At 39.6% G+C, this 20,934-nt stretch overlaps 1 protein-coding gene across 1 annotated transcript; it reads right to left on the bottom strand.

Annotated features, from left to right (window-relative positions):
* Window positions 1-693: 693 nt before the first annotated feature.
* plpp2a (phospholipid phosphatase 2a) lies at window positions 694-19,088 on the bottom strand. The gene is made up of 6 exons (XM_055038346.1): window positions 18,805-19,088; window positions 4,850-5,001; window positions 4,491-4,753; window positions 4,156-4,213; window positions 3,724-3,900; window positions 694-2,841 (listed from the first exon to the last, which is right to left on the bottom strand). Exons 1-6 carry the CDS (start codon window positions 18,863-18,865, stop codon window positions 2,692-2,694), a joined length of 861 nt encoding a protein of 286 aa, XP_054894321.1. The 5' UTR covers window positions 18,866-19,088; the 3' UTR covers window positions 694-2,691.
* Between the last annotated feature and the right edge of the window lie 1,846 nt (window positions 19,089-20,934).

The following is a 20,934-nucleotide window of genomic DNA, read 5'->3' as shown; positions in this document are numbered from 1 at the left end:
TTCTGATTTTCCTTTTGTCACATCTTATGTTTCGTGTAAATATTCCTTGCTTTTGTCTCTTCTTTCCATGCTTCCTTTCTTACGTCAATGATTGTAAAGGACAGACCTCTGCTGAAAATGCACCTGATTACAAGGTTTTTATTTTTCCGTGTGAATGAAAATTCAACCTATATTGGATATGTTTCCTAAAACAAACAAAATTGGCCAAAATTACATAAAACAAGTTTTTCTTTTTCATTTTAGAGGGTGTTTGGGCTCTAGTGAGTTTTATTTGACAGTAAATTGAAAGAAAAGTTGGTTGCGTCGCCTAAATATGTTCACAAAATTCAAATTCAGTCTCAGTTTAGAATCTGACAGTAAGAAATTATTTGACACAGTTTAATATTTGGGCTCTTAGCTTGTTGTGAAACATGTATAAAACATTGGTTTTAATGAAGATACATTTGATTTATTTAAGACTCGTGATCCACACAGGCATAAAAAAAAGGAAAATATACTTGTTTTCACACCCAAATATTCTGAAAACATGAAATAATAATCAGTTTTCTATCCTGGCACTTTTTTATTGTCTACAGTATGTTCAGTGTGACTTTCACACTTGTGTTCAACTCTATTTTCAAATCTACTCCTGCTTGTATATTGTGGACAAATTCCCCAACAATAATGTAAAAAAAAACAGCTTAAGAGAGTTGGAAATTTTCAATGCATTTATTTTGTTTGCAAACAAAAGAAAAAAAAACATTACCTTGTTGGGTTTGAACTTCGTTGGAACGAAAAACCAAAATAATTGATTATTGTAAGAAAAAAACTTTTATCCTTTCAGTGTTGGACCAAGGTGTGAAGTTTGAGAAACACATTTTCTTTCTGTTTTTCCTTTTAAGTCTCAATTTGGACTTTAAGACCGCTTTGGCTATTATAAAATGATTTAAATAAAGTTAGTGCCTCGCCCATTCCACAGTTCCACTGCGCTTGTTCAGTGGAAACCATTTAAACTGGTTTGCATCGACTGTGGCGTAAATAGAGCGTGTCCGTCGTGCTTCCGTAAAAATAATCCACCTTACAGATGAGGATTACGCTCATCAAAAGGAGAAATAAAAGCATTATTCATAGCCTTTTGTTCTGCTACGTGTGATGCGGCTCGGCGGGCCCGGTCCGCTCAGTGTCAGGAATCTGAACTGTTAGCAGCAGGTCCAGACATGAAACCAGTCTGAGCAGGTTCTGAACGGAGAACAGCAGCTAAAGCATTTTCTCAGTGCGAGTCACTGTTATGCAATTTCTTTCTTCTTCCTGGTCAAAGTGGGACACAGGGCGGGAATTACAGCCAATATGGATAATAGTATTATGTGACGTAAAACACAACGGGAAATAAAATATTGTAAATGTTTAGTGGTTTTTGATGGGGGCTTCGCTACATGCAGCTCTGGAAATAATTTAGAGCCCACTGCACTGAACCTGATTGAAAACCTCCTGGTTATTCCACCAAATATTCATTTCTGAACTCTTCCTGAGTTGAAACATCGGTTTTAATGTTTTCTTTCTCATTTTGTGCAGATAAATGCACAAAAATAAATGCTAATATTTTTGCTTGTAATTTCATAGACTTGTTGTCAAAAGTTCATAGAATAAAAGAACAATGTTCATTTTACTCAAACGTAAACCTATGAAGAGCAAAAACTGACTAGTGGTCTCTCTAACTTTTTCCAGAGTTATATTTTTGCCACCTACTGATTCAAGTTGGACTTAATTCTAGTTTTTTAATCTGTTTAAATGCTCAGCCATTTGAAAACTGGCCCGATTTTAACCAAGCAAAAGTATTTCTTCCAAAAAAAAATATATATATATAAAAAAAATACCTGAAATGTATGAAATCTTTATTCCATTTGTTTTTCTTGCCTTTTGGCTTTAGAGCCATTTGGCACGAGACAAAAATCAAAAAATATATATACACTAGTGAAAACCTAGAGATAATTATTCTGTCGACAGATTCTTTAAAATATATAAAACTTAACCTATTAAATCAACGTGCCATCAAAGCAGGAACTGCCACTGTGACATGGAAAACATGTTAATCTTGAAATGATATATTCATTGCATACAACAGCAATAAAGAGGAGAACATGGCTGAACACATGCACCTGCCTCCAAGTAGGATAAAAATACATGCATAAGGAAATAAAAACGGCAGGGATGTGCAGATACATTCAGCTGCAGTGAATAAAAAACCGATCCGGACTGCGACAACGCGGCAAAGGTTTGTTATTTGACCGAAGAAGAGGAACGTTCTCTTGCCCATTTGTTTAAAACTGTCACTTTTAATTTGGCACAATTTGAAAAGCCGAGTGATTAAGAGACGATATAAAATATAATTATTCTACGCTGGTGCACATACCAACACACACACACACACACACACACCCACACACACACACACACACACACACACACACACACACACACACACACACACACACACACACACACACACACGCGATCGGCCACATCTTTCTGCAGCGAACACACCCACCCACAAAAACGCACCCGGTCATAAAGTTTCTGTTCCAACAGGTTTTGGGGAATCATACTTGTCAGAGTTATAAAATAGCTGTCAAAGTTTTCTATGTGGGCTATGCGTGCTTTTAAAACACAGTTCTGTGGACAACGGAGCGGCTGCCGCCGGCGCTCGTCTGCGGCTCACGCCAGTCCGGGGTGGCTGTAGTGGTTTCCGTGCTGCGAGTCCAAAGGTTGCGGGTTCGGCTTGCACTCGAGTTGCTCCTCCGCCGGGTCGTCCGCCTGCGCGCACGGCGGCGGCCGCTGCTTGAAGAAATCCGACACGTATCGAACCTGAGAGCGGGGAGAGTACGTTTAAAACGCAGGAAGCAGAAAGGCCGTCTCTGGAAGTAATGTGCGTGTAAAAGCTGAATCTGCCATTTAACGTCCACTTCAAATGTCTCACATTTAAGCTTTTACAAGCGAACCAGAAGAGAGACAAGCGTTCGTATTTAGTTCTCTTTAATCTGCTGCACATAACTACAGTCCAGTGCAGCTGAGATGTGGGGGCCTCAGAGGTTTGTTAATTAATGAACGTCTCAGTTTGAAGATACTTAAATGTTTCCAGAGGTCATGAAAGGTCAACCAGCCACATCATCGTGATGATGAAGGAACACATCCGACAGGACAGGGAGAAAAAATGGACACGTTTAAAGAGGCAGGACATAAAACTAAGTCTGAAGTTCACATTTAAATCACATTTTGAAGTTAAAGTTGCAAAATTAACATTTTATATATATGTATATAAAAAAAAGTTTGTTTTTTTTAAAACATACTCTGACAGTAGAATATGAAACAGATCATTTGTGAAAAGATGAAGCTCCTCCTGAGCCCGTCTGAAGAAACGCTCCCAGTCAAAAACAACCAATCAAAAACAACCAATCAAAAACAACCAATCAAGAGCATCTTGAGAGTTTTAAGTCAACTCTGATTGTTTGTTTCTAGTTGGTGCTGAAAGAAGAGCTCGATTTTTTTCTGCGGATTTACTATCAAATGCCAGAGTAACAGTTTAAAATTTATTATTTTTTTTAAACTGCAACTTTAAATACATGATCTGAAACTGTAAAGATTATGGCACAACAGAATAAAGCTGCAAACTTATGACGCTGTTGTTGGATATTTTAAGTGACTCTTGCTGCATTAGCATCTGACAGATGCTAATGTTAGCCGCCTCACCGTGAGCACAGCGATGAGCGCGCCCTGCAGCAGCCCCACCAGGACGTCACTCCAGTGGTGTTTGTAATCGGAGACGCGCGTGTATCCAACGTAGAGAGCAAACGCCACCAGGAAGAACTGGATGGTGGGCCGGACCAGCCTCGTCCACTTCCCCTGCATCCTGGCCTGGACGTAGAGCTGCACACACACACTTAAATCTGACCAAATGACACTGTTGGAGATTTTTATTTGGAAATCCATCTCCGTCCTAAGAGTTATTATTAGATCTGTTTGCTTTCCTCCTACAGTAAAATATGAAAAATGACAACAATGGTGTTTTCAGACCGGAGACGTCCGTGTCTCGACAGTCTCCTCCTGTTGTGGCTCATTTCTGGGCTTTCCACCAAACAAATCTTTTCACATCTGGACAAAAGGTCACACAGGGTCACTCACCGACAGGAAGAGCATGCAGTACATCCCAAAGGACGAGTGACCGGAGTAAAACGACAGCCTGAGGAGAGAGAGAAAGAGAAAAAAAAATTAAAACAAAGATTCAACTAAATCATTCCATTGGGAGATTGTACTTGTTTTTTTTTTAATTCACAATATTCAAACTTTTTAATAACACTGAGGGAGAAAAAAGGGAATAAAAAAAAAAGGTCGTTTTGGTTGAGGAATAATTTAAGACACTCATATTTATTCCTCCAAGGAGGAATAAATCCTTCCCTCTGTGTGCAGCTTTAGCATCGTGACGCTCTGAGGACGCCGAGCGACACATTTCCCCTCACCTGGACTCCGTCTGATTTTTCAGGCTGCCTGTGCAGTTGATATCCAGCACATATCCCTTACAGGACACCGGCGCGCACACGGCCAGGAAGTTTGGACGGGGGCGGCCGATGGTGAACTTCGCCAAATCGGTCAGTGACTGGCTGACCGCCGCGCCAAACAGGAACGTGCCGACCACCTTGTAGAGCGCCGAGAGGTACTGGTTGAACGTGGAGTTTGAACGCAGGCGTTTCGTGTGCACCAGGTAGGCCTCGCCGGTGGTGATCTGCAGCGAGAAAAACCGTTTGGAAAAACGTTAAAACAACAACAAACGACGACCTTCGTGCCACGTCGCAACCGTGAGCTCAACAACACGACTTACAATGACCATAGAGCAGGTGATGGTGACGGCGGCCATGGTTCCATGGGAGATGGTGTCTTTCCTGTAGGGATAGTTGATGCTCTCGTCGTCGCAGTGGATTCCTCTCTGATAGGGTTTGAACCTCAGCGTGAGGATGGCTGAAGGCAGAGCCGCTGGAGACGCAGGAAAAGTCATTTAGTCATGAAGGCAATTTCTTGTTTTTTTTTTTTTTCCTCCCCTTTTAAAATGTTTGGGTAGGAGAAGAAATGCCTGAACATCAGTGTTGGTCCTACAGTGAAATGTGAAATTATCTAGGAAAGAACTTTAATATCTAGAAATACAATCTGTCTCTTTGTAGATGTGATTAAAATGTCTAACAATGTTTGAAAAAAATAAGAAATAAAAAATAAAACTAAGTTCAGCCTTCTTTAGAAAGTTTGACTTAAAAAAAAGAACAGAAAGCTTTCCTTTATTATTATTGAAAATTAATCCAGTATTTTGTTCAAGCTTTATACAAATTATGACTTCTAATTTATTTAATTTCTTTTGATAAATTCAGCAGCTGAGAGAAAACATGACGCAAAGTAAAACAAAAACAGAAAATCTAATTTAAAACGGACATCATTAAGGTTTTCTTCACAAAACGATACCGATGCAACGCAAGCAGCGCTGCGTGGATTCTTGGCAACATATTTACAGCCTGACACGGCGACAGCGTGACGTACGCCTCCTGCTTTTACATAGAGAATCCAACGATAATCACAATAACGTGCTGAGTCAGCGTTCAGTGGAAACATTCGAGTCACTTCAGAAACGTGCCGATGAGTCTGGAGTCATCAGCAGTAAAATGTGATCATTCTGACAATATGGCCGTATTGCTTTAATACGTTATGGTGAAATACAAACGACAGTCAGAGCAGACGTTGTAGGGATTTCTACAGACTTTATTTTGCCAAAAGTCAAAAATAATTTCACCCTCAAACTGTTTTTGCTGCCCAAAAATTGCCATCAAGGATTCACAATTACTCGCAATTAGTTTTTTTTGCGTTGCTGTGGAGAAACTCTTCCCTGATTTTTGTCGCTCTTAATGTAGTTTATTGTCAAACCACATTTTTAAAAATTAATTTCTAATCTGAGCTTTGACTAGGTCACTGTAAAACCTTTGAATTGACTTGGACTTGATGGTGCATTTTAGATAATTATTCAGCGTGTCTTCCAAAGCCCATCATACCACCACCGCCGTGTTGGAGTGTGTGTGAGCTTATCTTTTTAGAAAATCCTGCTAGTTTTATCAGATATAACAGCAAAAAAAAGTTGAATTTCCTCTCACCTGTCCAGAGAACATTTTCCCAAAAGTTTTGAGGATTGTCAAGGTGAGTTTGAGCAAATGTGGGTTTTTTTATTATTATTTTTGTCAGCTGTGGTTTTGGCCTTGGAGCTTTTTTCCAAGTTATTACTGTTGAATCCAGACGCTGCATTGATCTGAGGATCTAGAGTCACAAAGGCTTAGAAAGCAAACTTTGCAGCCGCTTCCAACCTGATATAGTGATGATCAGGCCTGGGAGTCGCCGGTGAAGTAAACACTAACACTGTGATTTTGAAAAATAATTGACGTCATCTTCTATCATTTTTTTTTTCTGAAACACAAAAGTGACAAAAAGTCAAAAGCAAATGTAATCTTTAACGGAGCACAGCGTTTCTACAGAAACAGAATCGCAGGTTTTGTTGAACTTTTAAGGTCCTAAACCATTTCAAAACCTTGGTTTGCATTGATGCCAATAAACTGGTGTCCAGTTGGGAGCCAAAGCAGGCCCAGAATGTGGGTCTGCAATGTTTCTAAAGTCCCGGTAAGAAGAGTTCAAACACACAGAGAGCTGCTGCTCAGGAAACAGCTAAACACACACTCCATATTTCAGGTTCAGAAAGAAGACCCCGCTCTCCCAAGAGCATCAATTTGTCAGAGGCAACAGCTTTATCCCTGCAGGTTGCATTTTCTCTTCAACAAAAAAAAAAAAAACAAGAGACACCGGCGGCCGTGGAAACCGGCCGGACGCTGCAGAGGCGACCTCTGACAGCGGGGGCAGCGTTCACACTGTAAAGGGCCTGGGAAGCCAAGCAGCGGAGGGGGAAAACACACATTCAACATGCCTCCGAAGATGTGCTGACGTGCTCACACACACTCCTGGCAGACAAAAGGAAAATAAAAAAGGGCTGAAGTTTGCCGACTCGAACAACAGAGGCGTGCATTTATAAGGCCGTAATGAGAAAAAGCTTTTGTTGAGGACGGTCAGGAAACGCTGGGCTCAAAACTTCCCCTCAGAGCAAACAAAAGATGGCATAAAACAGTCTCTTAAATCAGAGGAGGACAACAGTTTTATCTGACTGACAGCCTCTAAATAGCTTTCCTGTTTTCAAGAACTTTCTGCTGAAGTCAGAAACAACCGGGGGGGATTGAATGGAGTTCATGTGTCAGGCTGGGAGCTGCGTAGTCACTGACACGCACCACAAGTGTTCCCCGCAAAGACAGCACTTTCTTCGCTTCCTCGTTGAGCGCACCTTCAGTTCGCCCAGCAGAAAGACAATAATCCATCAAAAACAAAGGCGGAGAAGCAAACGGCTCGCACGTAAAGTCACAGCAGTTATCTCACGTAGAGATCTGGTGCTCAGCTGATTACTGAGAGGAATGAGAAGTTGCATAGTTTCCTCCAGAGGAACGATTTTAAAATGGCCTTAAAGAGAACTTTTACGTACACTTGTTTGTGTGTGTTGTTTTTATGTAAATGCCTGCTGACGATGCTGCAAGGACAAACAAACCTCACTATTCTGCACCAGAATATTTCTGAATTTGTTTTAGCACCACTCCTGCGTTTTGCAACAGTGCTCACACACCTTCGATCATTTCTGAGGGGTTTTATGTGACACTTGCTTTCTTTTTTATTGCAAATGTAAAATTGAAAAGTTTACGCTAGCAAAAATAAAATACAGTTTGCCACAAATCAAGTATGGGGCACAAATTTAAAAAATTACATTGACGATGTGTATATTAGACCTGATCGATGCCAAACAGTGGCAGCATGGTGCTGTGGGGAGCTTTAATCAGCATTTTTTGGGGAAATTATTAAACCTTAAAAGAGAAAAACCCAGAAGAAATCTAGTCAGAGGCTGCAAAAATAAAAAAAGATGAGGCAGAGATTCATTGTCCAGTGGAAGGTTGCAATATGACCACTGCACAGGTCATTTGTCATCTGATTTTAAGTGGCATGGACAAAATTCCTGCATACCAGTAATATTTTAGCTGGTTGGAAGGCTTTTATTATTCTTATAGCAGATTCAAAAGCTCACAAAGAGTGGTGGGGTTGAGACAACGAAGGAAAAGACATACTGGAGTGGGCAAAATGTGGGTAAAGGTCTCAATTTATCTCAGTATTCCAGTTGGTTGTTTTCTTTATCCGATGCAACTGCAGTTTGTTTCAAAGCACATTGCTGCAAACGAGCGGCTCAGTCCAAGTCCAGATCTAAATGTGTGCGAATTGACGGGATTCTCCCTGACCAGCAGAATAAATTATGTTTTTTTTTATGTTAATGAGCTTATAACATTTTAAGTCGTTTTCTTTTACCCAATAGTACCAATCAGTTGAGGAAGGCTTTCATAAAAATGAAACTGTTGGCCATCTAGTTCTGGAAAACAAAATTTTTGATCCACTTGAAATTAATTTCCAAAGCCAAGGTGAACCGTCAGAGGAAAGAATGAAATGTTCAGATGTCTCCCAGCCCATCCACAAACTGTGTTGCAATATGTTTTACAACCTCAAGTGTTTCCAGTCATCCGAAGTTGACTCAGACCAGTTGGACAATTAGTGAATCACAGCTTGTGTCTCATGCAGCATATTTCAGTGGCACCTAACCCTAACCCTAGCCCTAATGCCCATGCTGGTCTTTGATGATGAGCGGGTTCCTCATCTCGGAGAATTTATTTCACGACAGGAAGTCCCGCCCCTCCTCTGACCTCCGAGGCCCGTTTCTCCAGCAGGTCAAGCGTTGCTCTCAGCCCGGCTTTGAAGCGGAGGCCCATCCAGTGTTTTGTTCAGCGGGGAGGAGGGACAACATTAAGATAAAACGCTGATTGTTTAACACGAGTCGCAGGAGGCTACATGCTGCGCGAGCGGACAAATTTAAGCTGCGGTTGTTTAAAGACGAAGAAAAAAAAAAAAAAAAAAAAAACGCACACAGGGATCAACCGGCACCAAGCGCATTCTGCCACACAGCGAATGAGGAAGTGGACATCGACTCTGAGCTGAATCCAGATCAGAGCTCCTGTTGTCTGTTTTGAACAGTTTCTATCTGCTCTGTTATTCCAGAGGGCCTGACCGACACATACCAGAGAACCTTGGCAAAAATGAAGCATCTTTCACTTCATGCCTAAAGTGAATTCTTCCTCCATTTCTGCAGCCTGATAAATGATTTTGGCCTAATTCTGTCTTGGAATGGTTCTCATGCAATCCGTCTTAAATAAAAAAAAGTTGAAAAAATAAATAAATTAAAAAGATACCATGTTTTGCGCACAACTGTAGGAGGAGTTTTAGGCTTGTACCAGCTTGTCTCATCCCGATGTGACATTTTCCACGCTGCTGTCAAGTTTTACTTCCTGTGTGAGCCATTAGCGCTCCGAACAAACAATGGGTTCGTCTCACAACGTTTCCACCCAGGAGGAGGAACACACTCGTGGTTTTTGCTGACTTTTTGTCCTCCGATATGAAATGTCAACTGGACAGATTTAAAAAAAAAAAAAAAAAAAAAAAAAAAAAAAAGATGGGGAGGAAGAAGAGGGGAAAAGTATTGTTTCTCACTTTTACAGTCCTGTCTGGTCGAAAAAAAAGACCCTGAGAAAATAAACATGATGGAATTTGGGATCAGACGCAAGTATAACTTCCCCTTGACCTATGACCCTGCAGGAAGAGGGAAGTGTTCCTGTTATTCTGCTCAAGATGAGCAGCCATCACTACAGACCCCTTAGAGCTGAATAACAGATTTTTGCCGCAAAGCAGAACCAAAAATGGAGAAAGGTAAAGAATGTTTGAAGTCTGCGAGCCGACTGCACGTCTTCCAGGGGGACGTCTAGGAAAATAAATCTTTAACCCGTACAGATCTATTTGTTTATGAGTGATGTTTTTTTCAGTTTGTGTTTCTCCTGAGCCATATTCCCATGAAATGAGCTCAGGAAGAGCGGCACGGTAGCAACACTGTGTCCACTTCAGCTGCTTTACGTCAGCGCAGCTGACCGTCTGCAACGTTCATCGTCGCTCAAGAACTCTCTGGACAGCTGCTGCAATCAAGACGAGTGTTGTTGCATAAAAAAAACATCACTTCCTGTCAGGACCTGTGTTTTTCCTGGGGAAAAATAAAAAGAAACGACAGACACAGGAAGGCAAATAACTGATTTTTACAAGACTGGAGAAGGCCACAAAGTTTGCTTTATCAAGTGTAGCCAGCACAAGTCGCACCGTTCCCCCTCAGTCATTTCCAGTCTTTGTGTTAAGATAACCTGCTGGCTCGAGCTTTACTGATACGAAACATGTATTAAAATCTGATGCAATGCTTGGAAAGAACTCAACAATAACCTTGAGGCTTAACTACGTCAATAAAGCTGGGAGTTAACTCGGCAGTGGCGTCCAAAAGGCCACAGCTCAATGCACTTAGTGCTTGTTTGCTTTAAGCCTTACTGCATATTTACCACATGCTTTACATTTCTCAACTGTTCATGTTGAGACATGAATCCAAGAGGATTTATTACGGTTGGATCAAAGGAAATAATCATTACCGTGCGGCTTGATTTAGGCCAGAAGATGTGAAAACTTTACTTGTACAAGTAGTGATGGACAAATACTTTTATTTTAAGACTCTGATAAACACTAATGGATCTTTAGGTTGCTACTGCTGCCGTTTTAACAATTTGTTGGTTTTATGAAAGCATCGGTGATTATAACTCGTCATTATGAACATTTGAAAATGTGGCAAAAGTCAGTTGTCAAATTCAAAACAGACGAGTTTCTTTTTCAGAGCTGCATTTTCACTGAAAACAGGAGATTTGTAGCTAAAAATCATTTTCAAATATTATTTCAATAAATATCAAAGTATTGTGTCTAGCAAAACAGAAGTGTGCCAAGAAAGGGACAGAATTTTAGCAATACTTTGGGGGAAATAATGGCTTTTCTACATATATGATAAAGCTTTTATGAATTAGTTTTTTTTTTATTAAGAATTTGTAATTGTAGAATAACTTTGATGAGTTACTGATACTTTATATATCGTATTCAGCTTCCAAGAAATTTAAAACATACAGTTCAGGTTTCAGTGTTTAAGATATTTTATGTTTCACACAACTACAGTAAACATAACCTACTGAAATATTAATGTTAATTTAGTTAGCAGCTAATGGTTAGCAAGTGGGGATTTTCCCATCGTTTACCTCACGTTCTCAAGATTTCTCTTATATACTGGAGAGCCCAATTGCTGTTGCATCAACAAAAAAATTTATAATAAATCTGTGACTTTTTCTGTTCTTTGGTGACCAAAAAAGTGCAGCTATCCAGCTTAACGAGGAGTCCTGCAGGGTTTAGATTCAGTCCCTCAAGACTTTTGACGAGAGCAACAACTGAGCTTCATGAAAAAGATTTTCACTACACAGAAAATTTCCAAAATCATCATCATCACAAGATTTGTATCCAGCAAGTTGCCAGATACACTTTCAGCTGACAGAACCGTGTCTAAGAGAAACTGCTGAAATTGTGTCCAACAGAGTAAAAATGAGCTAACCTTCAAAAACAGATGTTAATCAATGTTGAACCACTAAACATGGGATCTGGGTGAGTTTAGTGTACTTCGTTTTGTACCTTCTCTGTACTTATTTACTATAATTAGTTTATTTCTCTGTACTTTATTTTTACGAGAATCAACATACAATTACAGTACGCTAAAAGAAACCAGATACTGAAAGGATTGCACTTTTCCTTTCAAAAGGAAAAAAAAATATAAAGAAAGTCATTCAACCAGCAACTGCCACCAATTTGCACCACATTCATGGATGTGAGACTCTCACAATATCTGCAACAGAAGAAACTGAAACAACTCCCCTCTTATGAAGCCGCTACATAATAAATACATCGGCACAGGAAAGCGTGCGAGTGGCGCCGTCACACAGGAATGTCGGGCAGAGTCAACCGTCTCCAATCGACTCTGATGTGGCAGAAACTGACACCAGCGCTGTGACTCCATTAACCAAACCACCAGCAGCAGCATCTCTTGGTACCTTCAAACGGAGCATAAATTCTGTTTTCACCAAATTGTCAACGCTGTGCAGACGATTCCTATTAAACGCCACTGAAAACTCTAAAATGGAGTTTTAGGTCGTTTTGGTCGTCCCTCAGAACAAAAGTACATGCAATTAGCATTTTCAGTTCCTCATTACAGATTTTCCCTTTGCAGTTGGATGATTTTAATTGACTACTTGCTAAAAAAAATGTGTTATCATTTAGATTTTAGGGAGGCTCTGATTGTGTTCAGCACCAAAATAAACCAGCTGAGCTATGACAGCGACAGCAATCACTACTTATTTCTGGTTCTGTGGGGAATAAACTGCAGATACTAACTTTGAATTGCAACGAATTAGAAAAAGTAGAGTGCTTGAATCCAACAGAAAATCAAAGATTATGTAGATTTGTGATGCGTGCGCATAAGGGGGCACGCTTTGACGGGATCAAATTAATCAGATTTTAATGTCTGTCAGATTTGACGAGTTCCCAGCCAGGAAGGAAAAAAAAGACCAGAATCTCCTGTAAAGTTGGACTTGAAACAGAAAGTTTGAGCTTGCAGAGCAGCTTTGAGGTTTGGCTTTTTGGTTACGACATGTGGTGAGACAATTCAACTACACATCTACAAAACTAAACACTTAGGACCTACATCACAACGAAGAGCAGCAAACGCTGCAGAATACATTCATATGAACATTTTTTTGTATCTGGAAGAAAAATACATGGCTAGTTTTATCCCAGTTGTTAACAATCTCACCGTTTTCCAACTTTTGACTGGAAATGATGCCATTTTACCAACTGGAGGTTTTCATTGCAAACATTTTATGCCAGGGCGTCAAACTCATTTTTGTTTTGGGCCAAATCAAGATCATGAATGCACTTAAAGGGCCAGTTGTGCCAGAACGCATTGATAAAACCTATTCACAGACCGCTGAAATATCAATGAATTCTTAAAATTAAATAGTATTATTGAACATCTAAGTCTCTCCAGTGATTTGATTTTTTCCAATAAAAATCTAAGTCTAATTTGTAAATATTTGCTCTTATTTATTACTCTGTATGGATGATAGACTATGATAAATTAAGGCAGAGGCAGCCATTTACCACAAGAAAGAAAGCTTTTGACAATTTGATAAAAATCTGCAATAAACAATAAATTATGTATTAGAGCAAAAAGGTTCGAGGATTTGTAGATTCTCATAACTCTCAAGAATCTGAACAGATAAAAACTGCATATATAATATTTAAACACACTTAGAATCAAGAGGGCCGTATAAATAGCTACAGCGGGCCGGATTAGGCCCCCGGGCCTCGAGTTGGACACGTTTTAAGCCATAAGGGTGGCATCGCTTAGATATCTAAAGCCATTGCTAAAGTCGTTCACATTTCTCATCATTTCAATACTTTCTAATTGTTGCCATGATGATTACTTTCATGCTTTTCATTAGGAGCAAATGAAAACCCTAAAATGTTCTTAATGTGGGCTGTTTAAATGTTACTGCATGAGAGCAATCCTAAAAGCAGAAATAGAACATGCATATATTAAAAACACTGCTGTGTGTCTGCTCAGAGTGACGTTTAGATGTTGAAACGAGTGTGTGTGAACGAGTCGGCAGCCGCGTTATGAACGCTTGTACATCTCGTCGAGTGCGCAGTTTGTGATGGTTCTGCATGCAGTGGCGACAGATGAGAGCCACTGGGCGGAGGCTTGTGTGCAGAACGGAAGAGGAAGGAATAAAAACACTGAAACAATATTTATCAGCTTCTTTCCTCTGAAAGATACTTTCACATTCAAAACAAAACCACAAAAAAGAAAGTTCAAACTTTGGGAAATGTACTCAGAAAACATGATGCACTGACTAATCAGGTTTTAAAGTTACTTTAGAGATCATTGTTCAGTCGCGGTAAAACTTTTACCAATCTAAACTGTCACAGTCGAAAGAATTGTTTTGCATCGTTCAGTTTTTAACATTTTTGTGTGTTTTTATACGTCTATAAAATGCATTTTCCCAAAAACATAACTTCTGCATAAATCAAAATCATTATTCTATGCTCTGTATCCATTTCACTGAAAAAAAGAATGACTCACATAAACACTCAAGATATTTAAATGCATAAAGCTAAAACTGACCTACATGATTAGTGCGTAAAACAACTGTAGTTGTTCTTACAATAGCTAGTCAAACCTGTTTTTCTCACAAACAAAACAACAAGCTGAAGGGTCATGTTACAAGGATAAAGTCACTTTTGACTAAACTGTTGCAGGAGTTTTTCTGCTTGTGTTTCTAACTGGTGTAGTTTAAAAAGTGGCGTCATATCTACCTTTTCATAAAGCTACATAAGATGTGATGGGAGCGGGGGAGGGATCTGCCAATATTCAAATTTAGTGAGAAACCAATACAGAAGTCCAACACTTGGTATCAAGAAATGTGGATAAAAAATAAAAACTCAGGAATTTAGAAAGAGTTCATCAGGAGAGAAATTTGGCAATTTTATCATCTGTTTTGTAAGATTTAAAGTGCCAGAGTGATCAACAACACATGGAGAGAGACTGAAATCCAGAAGAAGAGAATATCCTTTCCCTTTTTTATATTAACCAGATTAAACATGAACCAGAAAGGTGCAAGAATGCATTTCTGCTGTCATCGTTCATCAGCCAGTGACAAAGATTTAATCATATATGGTTACAAGTACAAAAAACAACAGAGAAATCCAGGACATTTAGGAAGCTGTGTGAACTTGTCAGATGGGAAAACTCGCCTTCACAACTCTTCCTCATCACAACAATGACTCACCTCCGCTTTCACAACAAGGTGCTACACCAATCAGGCAGATCATTACGACCGCTCGTCTAAAAACGCGTCGGTGCCCCGTTTTGGTTGAGGTACCTACCGGCCCTACGAGACCCCTGAAGGTGTTCTGGTGTTTCAGCCTCCAACATGTCGGCAGAGGACTCTTCAACTCAGTTTGGGTCCAGAAAAACTTAAACAAATCCTAATAATTATCCGTGTAAACATGAAGGACTCGTCATGGATGGCTGTTGCCATCAAGTGTCATTCCATAAATTATGACATTTAATGCAAAGTTGACAATTTTATTGCAAGATTTAATGGAACTTTGCATTTTTTAGACAATAATGACCATTTTAATACAAAGTTCAGGCTTTTAAGAAAATTTTCATGCAAATTTTAGTAGAACTTGGCATTAAAAGTGCCATTATTTACCAAATGACGCTTCAGACTCTTCGTAAATGTAAACATTTACGAAGAATCGGTCATGTCATACGAGACTTCACATAAAGTGTTACCGAATTTCCTAATGAATTTATCACCAATTTACCTTCCAAAACCATTTGATGGTGCATTAAGATAACAAGGCTCACCAAATATACAATAAGCGTAGAGAGCCTCAGTGCATAGCGCTTATTTATCTCCATTCAATCTATTATTTGTGATATTGTGAAGTCATATTGTGACTTTACGATATCTTATCCATCTCTAATAATGTCCTTTAGCCAGAGTGTTGATGCAGAAGAGACAGAAGTTATTGGTTTTGGTCACAAAATGTTCTTAATCAGGGCTCAGCATTCAAACCACACCAAGAACTAAAGAGCTGAATAAACCTGCCTGCACCGGCTCCCTGTTTGTCAAAGGATCGATCTTGAAGTCTCGTTGATGTTCTTAGTCATGAATATGTCTGATTTACTCCTGGTCAGGTAAGGTCCAGGCAGAAGACCTGCCTGAAGATCTGCCTGAAAACCCCAGATGCACAAAACTTGCTGGATCCTTTGAATGTTTTGATTTACTGCAGCGTTTCTATAAAAACGTTATGTTATGTCATATGTTTATTTGCTTATATTTGATCATTTTGTTTCTTTTTTGTGATGAACTCTCAGTGTTTTCATGCTTTTACTAAACGTGTTGCTTCATTCAGCTCCATTTCTCTGCATTTTATTAGTGAAGGACTTTATATTACCCTGCGTATGAACGAATTGCCTTGCTATGATCAGAGTTATTCACCCAATCTGCCAGTGGTCATAACATTTCGTCTGACCACTCAGATTAGAATGACTCGGGCCGTCTTTATTGAGTAACTCAGGAAAAAGCTAGTTTAAATCAAGCTTTTTCCTATAAACAGAAGAACATTTACAGCAGATTCTGCAGTCATTATCATTCTTCCATGTCACTCAGCAGAAGCATCCACAAGCGGAGGCAAACATGCAAAGGCCACAAATAAATCCTGTAATCTTCCAGCTGGAACTCTCTGCTTTTCCTGACCCCCGACAAGCAGCTGCAGAAAATCAAGCGAAGTCAGAATCCGACATCGGGTGGTCATCACAGACGTTCAGCGGGATCGCGGTGTCAGAAACGCGTCCAGCGTGACGCAAACAGCTGGAAGACAAGCCACTGATGGCTTTGGGTGAAAGCCAGGCAGCAGAGCAAGTTGCAGCGGGTCGCTTTGTTGCCTGTGCGCGACTCGCTCCTGCACACAAGCAGAGCCCACCCTGAGCAACATGCATGAGCGCCCACCTTTGGGTCTCTGTGAGGTTTGACAAGCTGTCACCCCATCCCACCCCCCTTCACACACACACCCCTCCTGAATGGGGCCTTTAAAGTCATGAAAAAATGTTTTAACAAAGACTTTTCCATGTGGGATGGATGGACTCACAGTGATACAATAACACACATAATCTGCGGTTTCCAAAACAGGATCTTAACCGTCAGGAAGAATCAGCGACAGATATTTTTGTTCTTCCTGATTGTTTTAAAGCCCTTAACCAGACTTGTATGTTAAAATTTGTCATCCATTTATTTAACGACTTTGTCAGGAATCGTTATTTAATCAACATAAACATTTATCCATGCATATATGCATCAGGTCACATCACATAAGGCAACTGCGAGGTTTCCCCAGCCTGGTGGTTGGGACGCTCAGAAGTCATTCACCCAGCGGCCCACCATGTCTATGAGTTAAAAATGTTTGGAGTTGACAGGAAATTTGAAAATACCACTTGAAAATTATGTGTTGTTGGAAGATTCATATCTGAACACCAACTATAAAGTCTTAAAAAAATGCAAACATTTAAAAAAATATGTTTTTATAAATAAGCAATGCCTAGCCTGTCAGGGGCACAAGTAAAGCCTGGAGGCCCACCAGGCTTATAGTACACTGGCAGAAACCCTTCAGGTGTGTTCATCAGTTTACATTTTTGATTTTTAAACCTAATCTCGCTTTCAGATACGTTTGTTTTCTTCTGGAAAACTCTTGAGCAGGGGTTTAGACATCAAAATTAACATTTTTGAAAAGGACCATGCAGTCAAAACTCAAAATATGGTTTGTGACCAATGAGATTTTGTGTGCCGGATCTGAACCAACGTCTGTTTCTGATCCAGTACCGACATTCCTGGACCAGATATTGATGTTTAGCTATGACAGTAGTGTAACCTCAGACGCCACGAAACAACAACAATGAGGAGCTTCAGCGGCAAAATGAACTTTGTTGTTTTTGGTTCTTTTGGACTTTCAAACCATTGGCCTTAAACAGAACCTGGAAATGTCAAGACCCTGTTGATCAACTGAGAGAACGCAGGAATATTCATAATCTAGGACACAAATGGAAGGCATTGTCCAAAAGTTTTTTTTATTTTTAAACTTTAGTTAACATTGTGAATTAAAAGTACTGTTTAAAGTACTGTTAAAACCAATTAAAGTCATTTTCTGTTTATAGGCACTTAGAGATATTTTGGTTTTTATCTGTCACAATATATAAGACTGAACAAGCCCAGACAGAATCAGAATAATGACCATTATAAAAAATACAAACAATAGAAACTAATGCAAGTGAATTAAAATTAGACATAAAATTTCAGCTTTTTTAGGCCAGTGCATCTCCACAGCTCATAAAAATATGGAAATACAGCAGAAAAGAAAACTTAGACCCATAGATGCAAATTAATTATTTACATGAACAAAATGGCAATGTGTAAGTATGAAGTGGAGGTCAAAGGGCGGGTGACTGTTGCACCACTTATGGTGTCATTGACCCACATTAATTAGCCTTTGTGTCCACACCATGTCCTTTCGATAAAACGGTTTCGGAAACTTCTAAAACCTCCACTTTACCACCAGGCTGTGCTTTTATTAGTCCTGTCAGGGTACATTTATTTAAGGAAAATGTACTGGATTGCATTTAAAGTGCAGAGAAGATGGCACCAACTCCACACACCCACCTGGATACATTTACAAGAGATGGTTTCGTAAAACAAGGAGGAGGATAATAAATGAGATAAAAATACATAAATAAATAAATCAAGTATTGCAGATTATTATTATTTCAGTGAAAGACGCCAATGCGCATCAAGATCACTCCGTGTTGAGGGATATTCCGTTTGGCTTTAAAGACCCATTCCTTGGTTAAATAAATCCACAGCTGTGCCACCTGACGAGCAACACTTTTCACAGGATCAGTTTCACTTTTTGCCCTTTTATCTGGTGGAGCAACAGTTTTCACCCACGACAAATCAAACGAGTCTCTGTCGAGCAGTCCTTTTCTCCCCCCCTCGTGCTGCAGCTGGCTGCGCGCACGCGGAGTGAAACCGACCCCGGTCCCGGCCACCGTCCAAACAAACAAACAAACAAAAAGCGAGGAAACAAACTGCGGCCACTCACCGAAAAACACGCACAGAACATCCGCCACGATGAAGAGCAGCTTTTTCTTGTCTTCTAACATGTTTCCTCCAGCTTTTCCCGAACTAAACCGCGTCGCTAAAAACGCAGGTGGGCTGAGGGGAGCGCCTGGCTGCGGGAGCGCGTGCGTGGAAATGAAACACTCCAGAAGAAAAAAAAAAGGGAGGGTGGGAAAAAAATAAATAAATAAAACAAAACGACCTGGTTGCTCTTCCTGCTCCGCCGCTGCGTGTACCTGACCTCCCACCCGTGTGGCGGCCTGCTTCCCTGACTGACTGATTGTAGGAGGGCTGCTTCAGGTGCGCAGCGTGGACCGCCCCCACGGAGGGGCGCGGCTCCCAGCGCGGGAAGATTCAAAGCGGTCGCTTCAGTTCGCCAAGACTCTTTTTGTGGCTAAAAGGAGAAAACTTTATTCTATTCCCTGTTTTCTCCTCGCTACGATATTCTTAAAGGGGCCGTGTCACGTTAAATTGACTTTTTTTATATAGCTTTACGTCATGCTATGATGATGCTCCTTGTTGCTGCTTTGATTCTTCCTCGCATGTTTGAGAAATCCTTTAATCTCCATGTCAACTGAAGCATTGATTATTTAATAGCTAAATATTCAAGTAGACTAAAGAATAAAGTTATGTGGAAATGTTGGTATTTTAAAGAATTAACAATTAATATAAATAACATGACGACAAAATCAAGTAAAATAAACATTTTCCAATTTTGTTCCTTTCTATATAAAACTTATTCAATTTTAATAAAAATTAAAAAACTGAAAAAAAAGAGAAGAAATGGGTTCATTCTTCATTCAGTGAAGTTACTCGCAGTATCCAAAAATTGTACTCAAGTAAGAATAGCGATACTTTATAATAAGATTATGCAAGTAAAAGTAAAAAATACAGCTTTGTAAAAATACTGGTGAAAGTTTTGGGGTTTTTTTCTCTAAATGTTACACAAGTGAATGGAGCTAGTAGCTACTACCCAGAGGTTGTCTGAGATCTGATTCATTTTCACAGCTTGCATTTCAGACTCAGTTCAGGTTAAATGCCAAGAAAGCAATGCTTTTCACAAACAGAATCAGATTTTCTATATATATATTAAGAAAACAAATTTGATTCTGTAAATAATAACCTTTGTTTACTGCAGAATAATATCAATGACGTTGTGCTCTGACAGTCAAATCCTGTCCAGAATCCTTCAAAAACTCAAATATACTTTGGTTTAATCTTCAGTATTAACCTCAGGATCAGATACCAAAACCACCTTGAAGGAGGACTGACTATAATTTTGTTTTGCTGTGGAGCAACCCCCTTTCTAATGTCACCTTGAGCAGAGCTCAGTTTGACCAACATCAGAACTGGTTCTGGTGGAGCTCACCAGATTTATGTTCAAAATCTCCAAGCATTTCAAAGAGTTCAAGCTGCCATGGAGTATAAATGTCATGATTTTTCATGACATTTAAAAAGTTTGAGGTCATTTTTTTCAACAATATTTGTTTAAATATCTAAACTCATCTAAATTTCTCAGTCGATTCTTACTGAACAACTCAAATCTGGAGCAGATTTGAGTCGAAGATCCAGTAAACTCCACATATTTTTTATGGCTCATCCAAGACCGCAACACTTTCCTATTTACTTATTTTTAACATTTTAATGCAATAAGTTTTCCTATTTAATTATCAGCCATGTATGGAATTTGACCTGTGCAAATGTTTCGGCTGGTAATTTACTGCAGGTCTCGTTTCCAGTAACGTCTTGTTCCAGTAAACATCCGCCCGTTTTTGCACCAGAACCAGCCACAGGCTGGGAGAAGAGAAAGGGGTTTCAGTTTGCTTTTGAAAGTGGAAACAATTCAACAAAACTCAAGCTACATACAAAACCAAAGCCTCAACGTGCTCGAAAACCACTTCCCCATAAAGTCATTAATATGATGTGATGCCAAAATTAAAATCTTTAGTGATTTTCTCTTGCAGATCTGTTTTTGACTCCATGTGAAAGCTAGTTGAGGAGAACGGATCTGGCTTAAACATGGGCACAATGTCCCATCATGGGCCATATATATCCATACATAGAAAAAAATAAACATTTTATATTGTTTTTATTTTTGTGAGACTTTGGACTA

The sequence above is a fragment of the Poeciliopsis prolifica genome, unplaced genomic scaffold, assembly GCF_027474105.1.
Source record: "Poeciliopsis prolifica strain line A6 unplaced genomic scaffold, Auburn_PproV2 SCAFFOLD013, whole genome shotgun sequence".
NCBI lineage: Eukaryota > Metazoa > Chordata > Actinopteri > Cyprinodontiformes > Poeciliidae > Poeciliopsis > Poeciliopsis prolifica.
This window is presented reverse-complemented; position numbering and strand designations above follow the sequence as displayed.

Excerpts from the sequence above, each read along its gene's own strand:
- plpp2a (XM_055038346.1), bottom strand. The coding sequence starts at position 18,865 with ATGTTAGAAGACAAGAAAAAGCTGCTCTTCATCGTGGCGGATGTTCTG. Across the intron at positions 4,754-4,849 it reads TCACCTGCTCTATGGTCATT|ATCACCACCGGCGAGGCCTA; the intron begins GTAAGTCGTGTT and ends TTCTCGCTGCAG. Across the intron at positions 2,842-3,723 it reads CGCTCATCGCTGTGCTCACG|GTTCGATACGTGTCGGATTT; the intron begins GTGAGGCGGCTA and ends CCCCGCTCTCAG.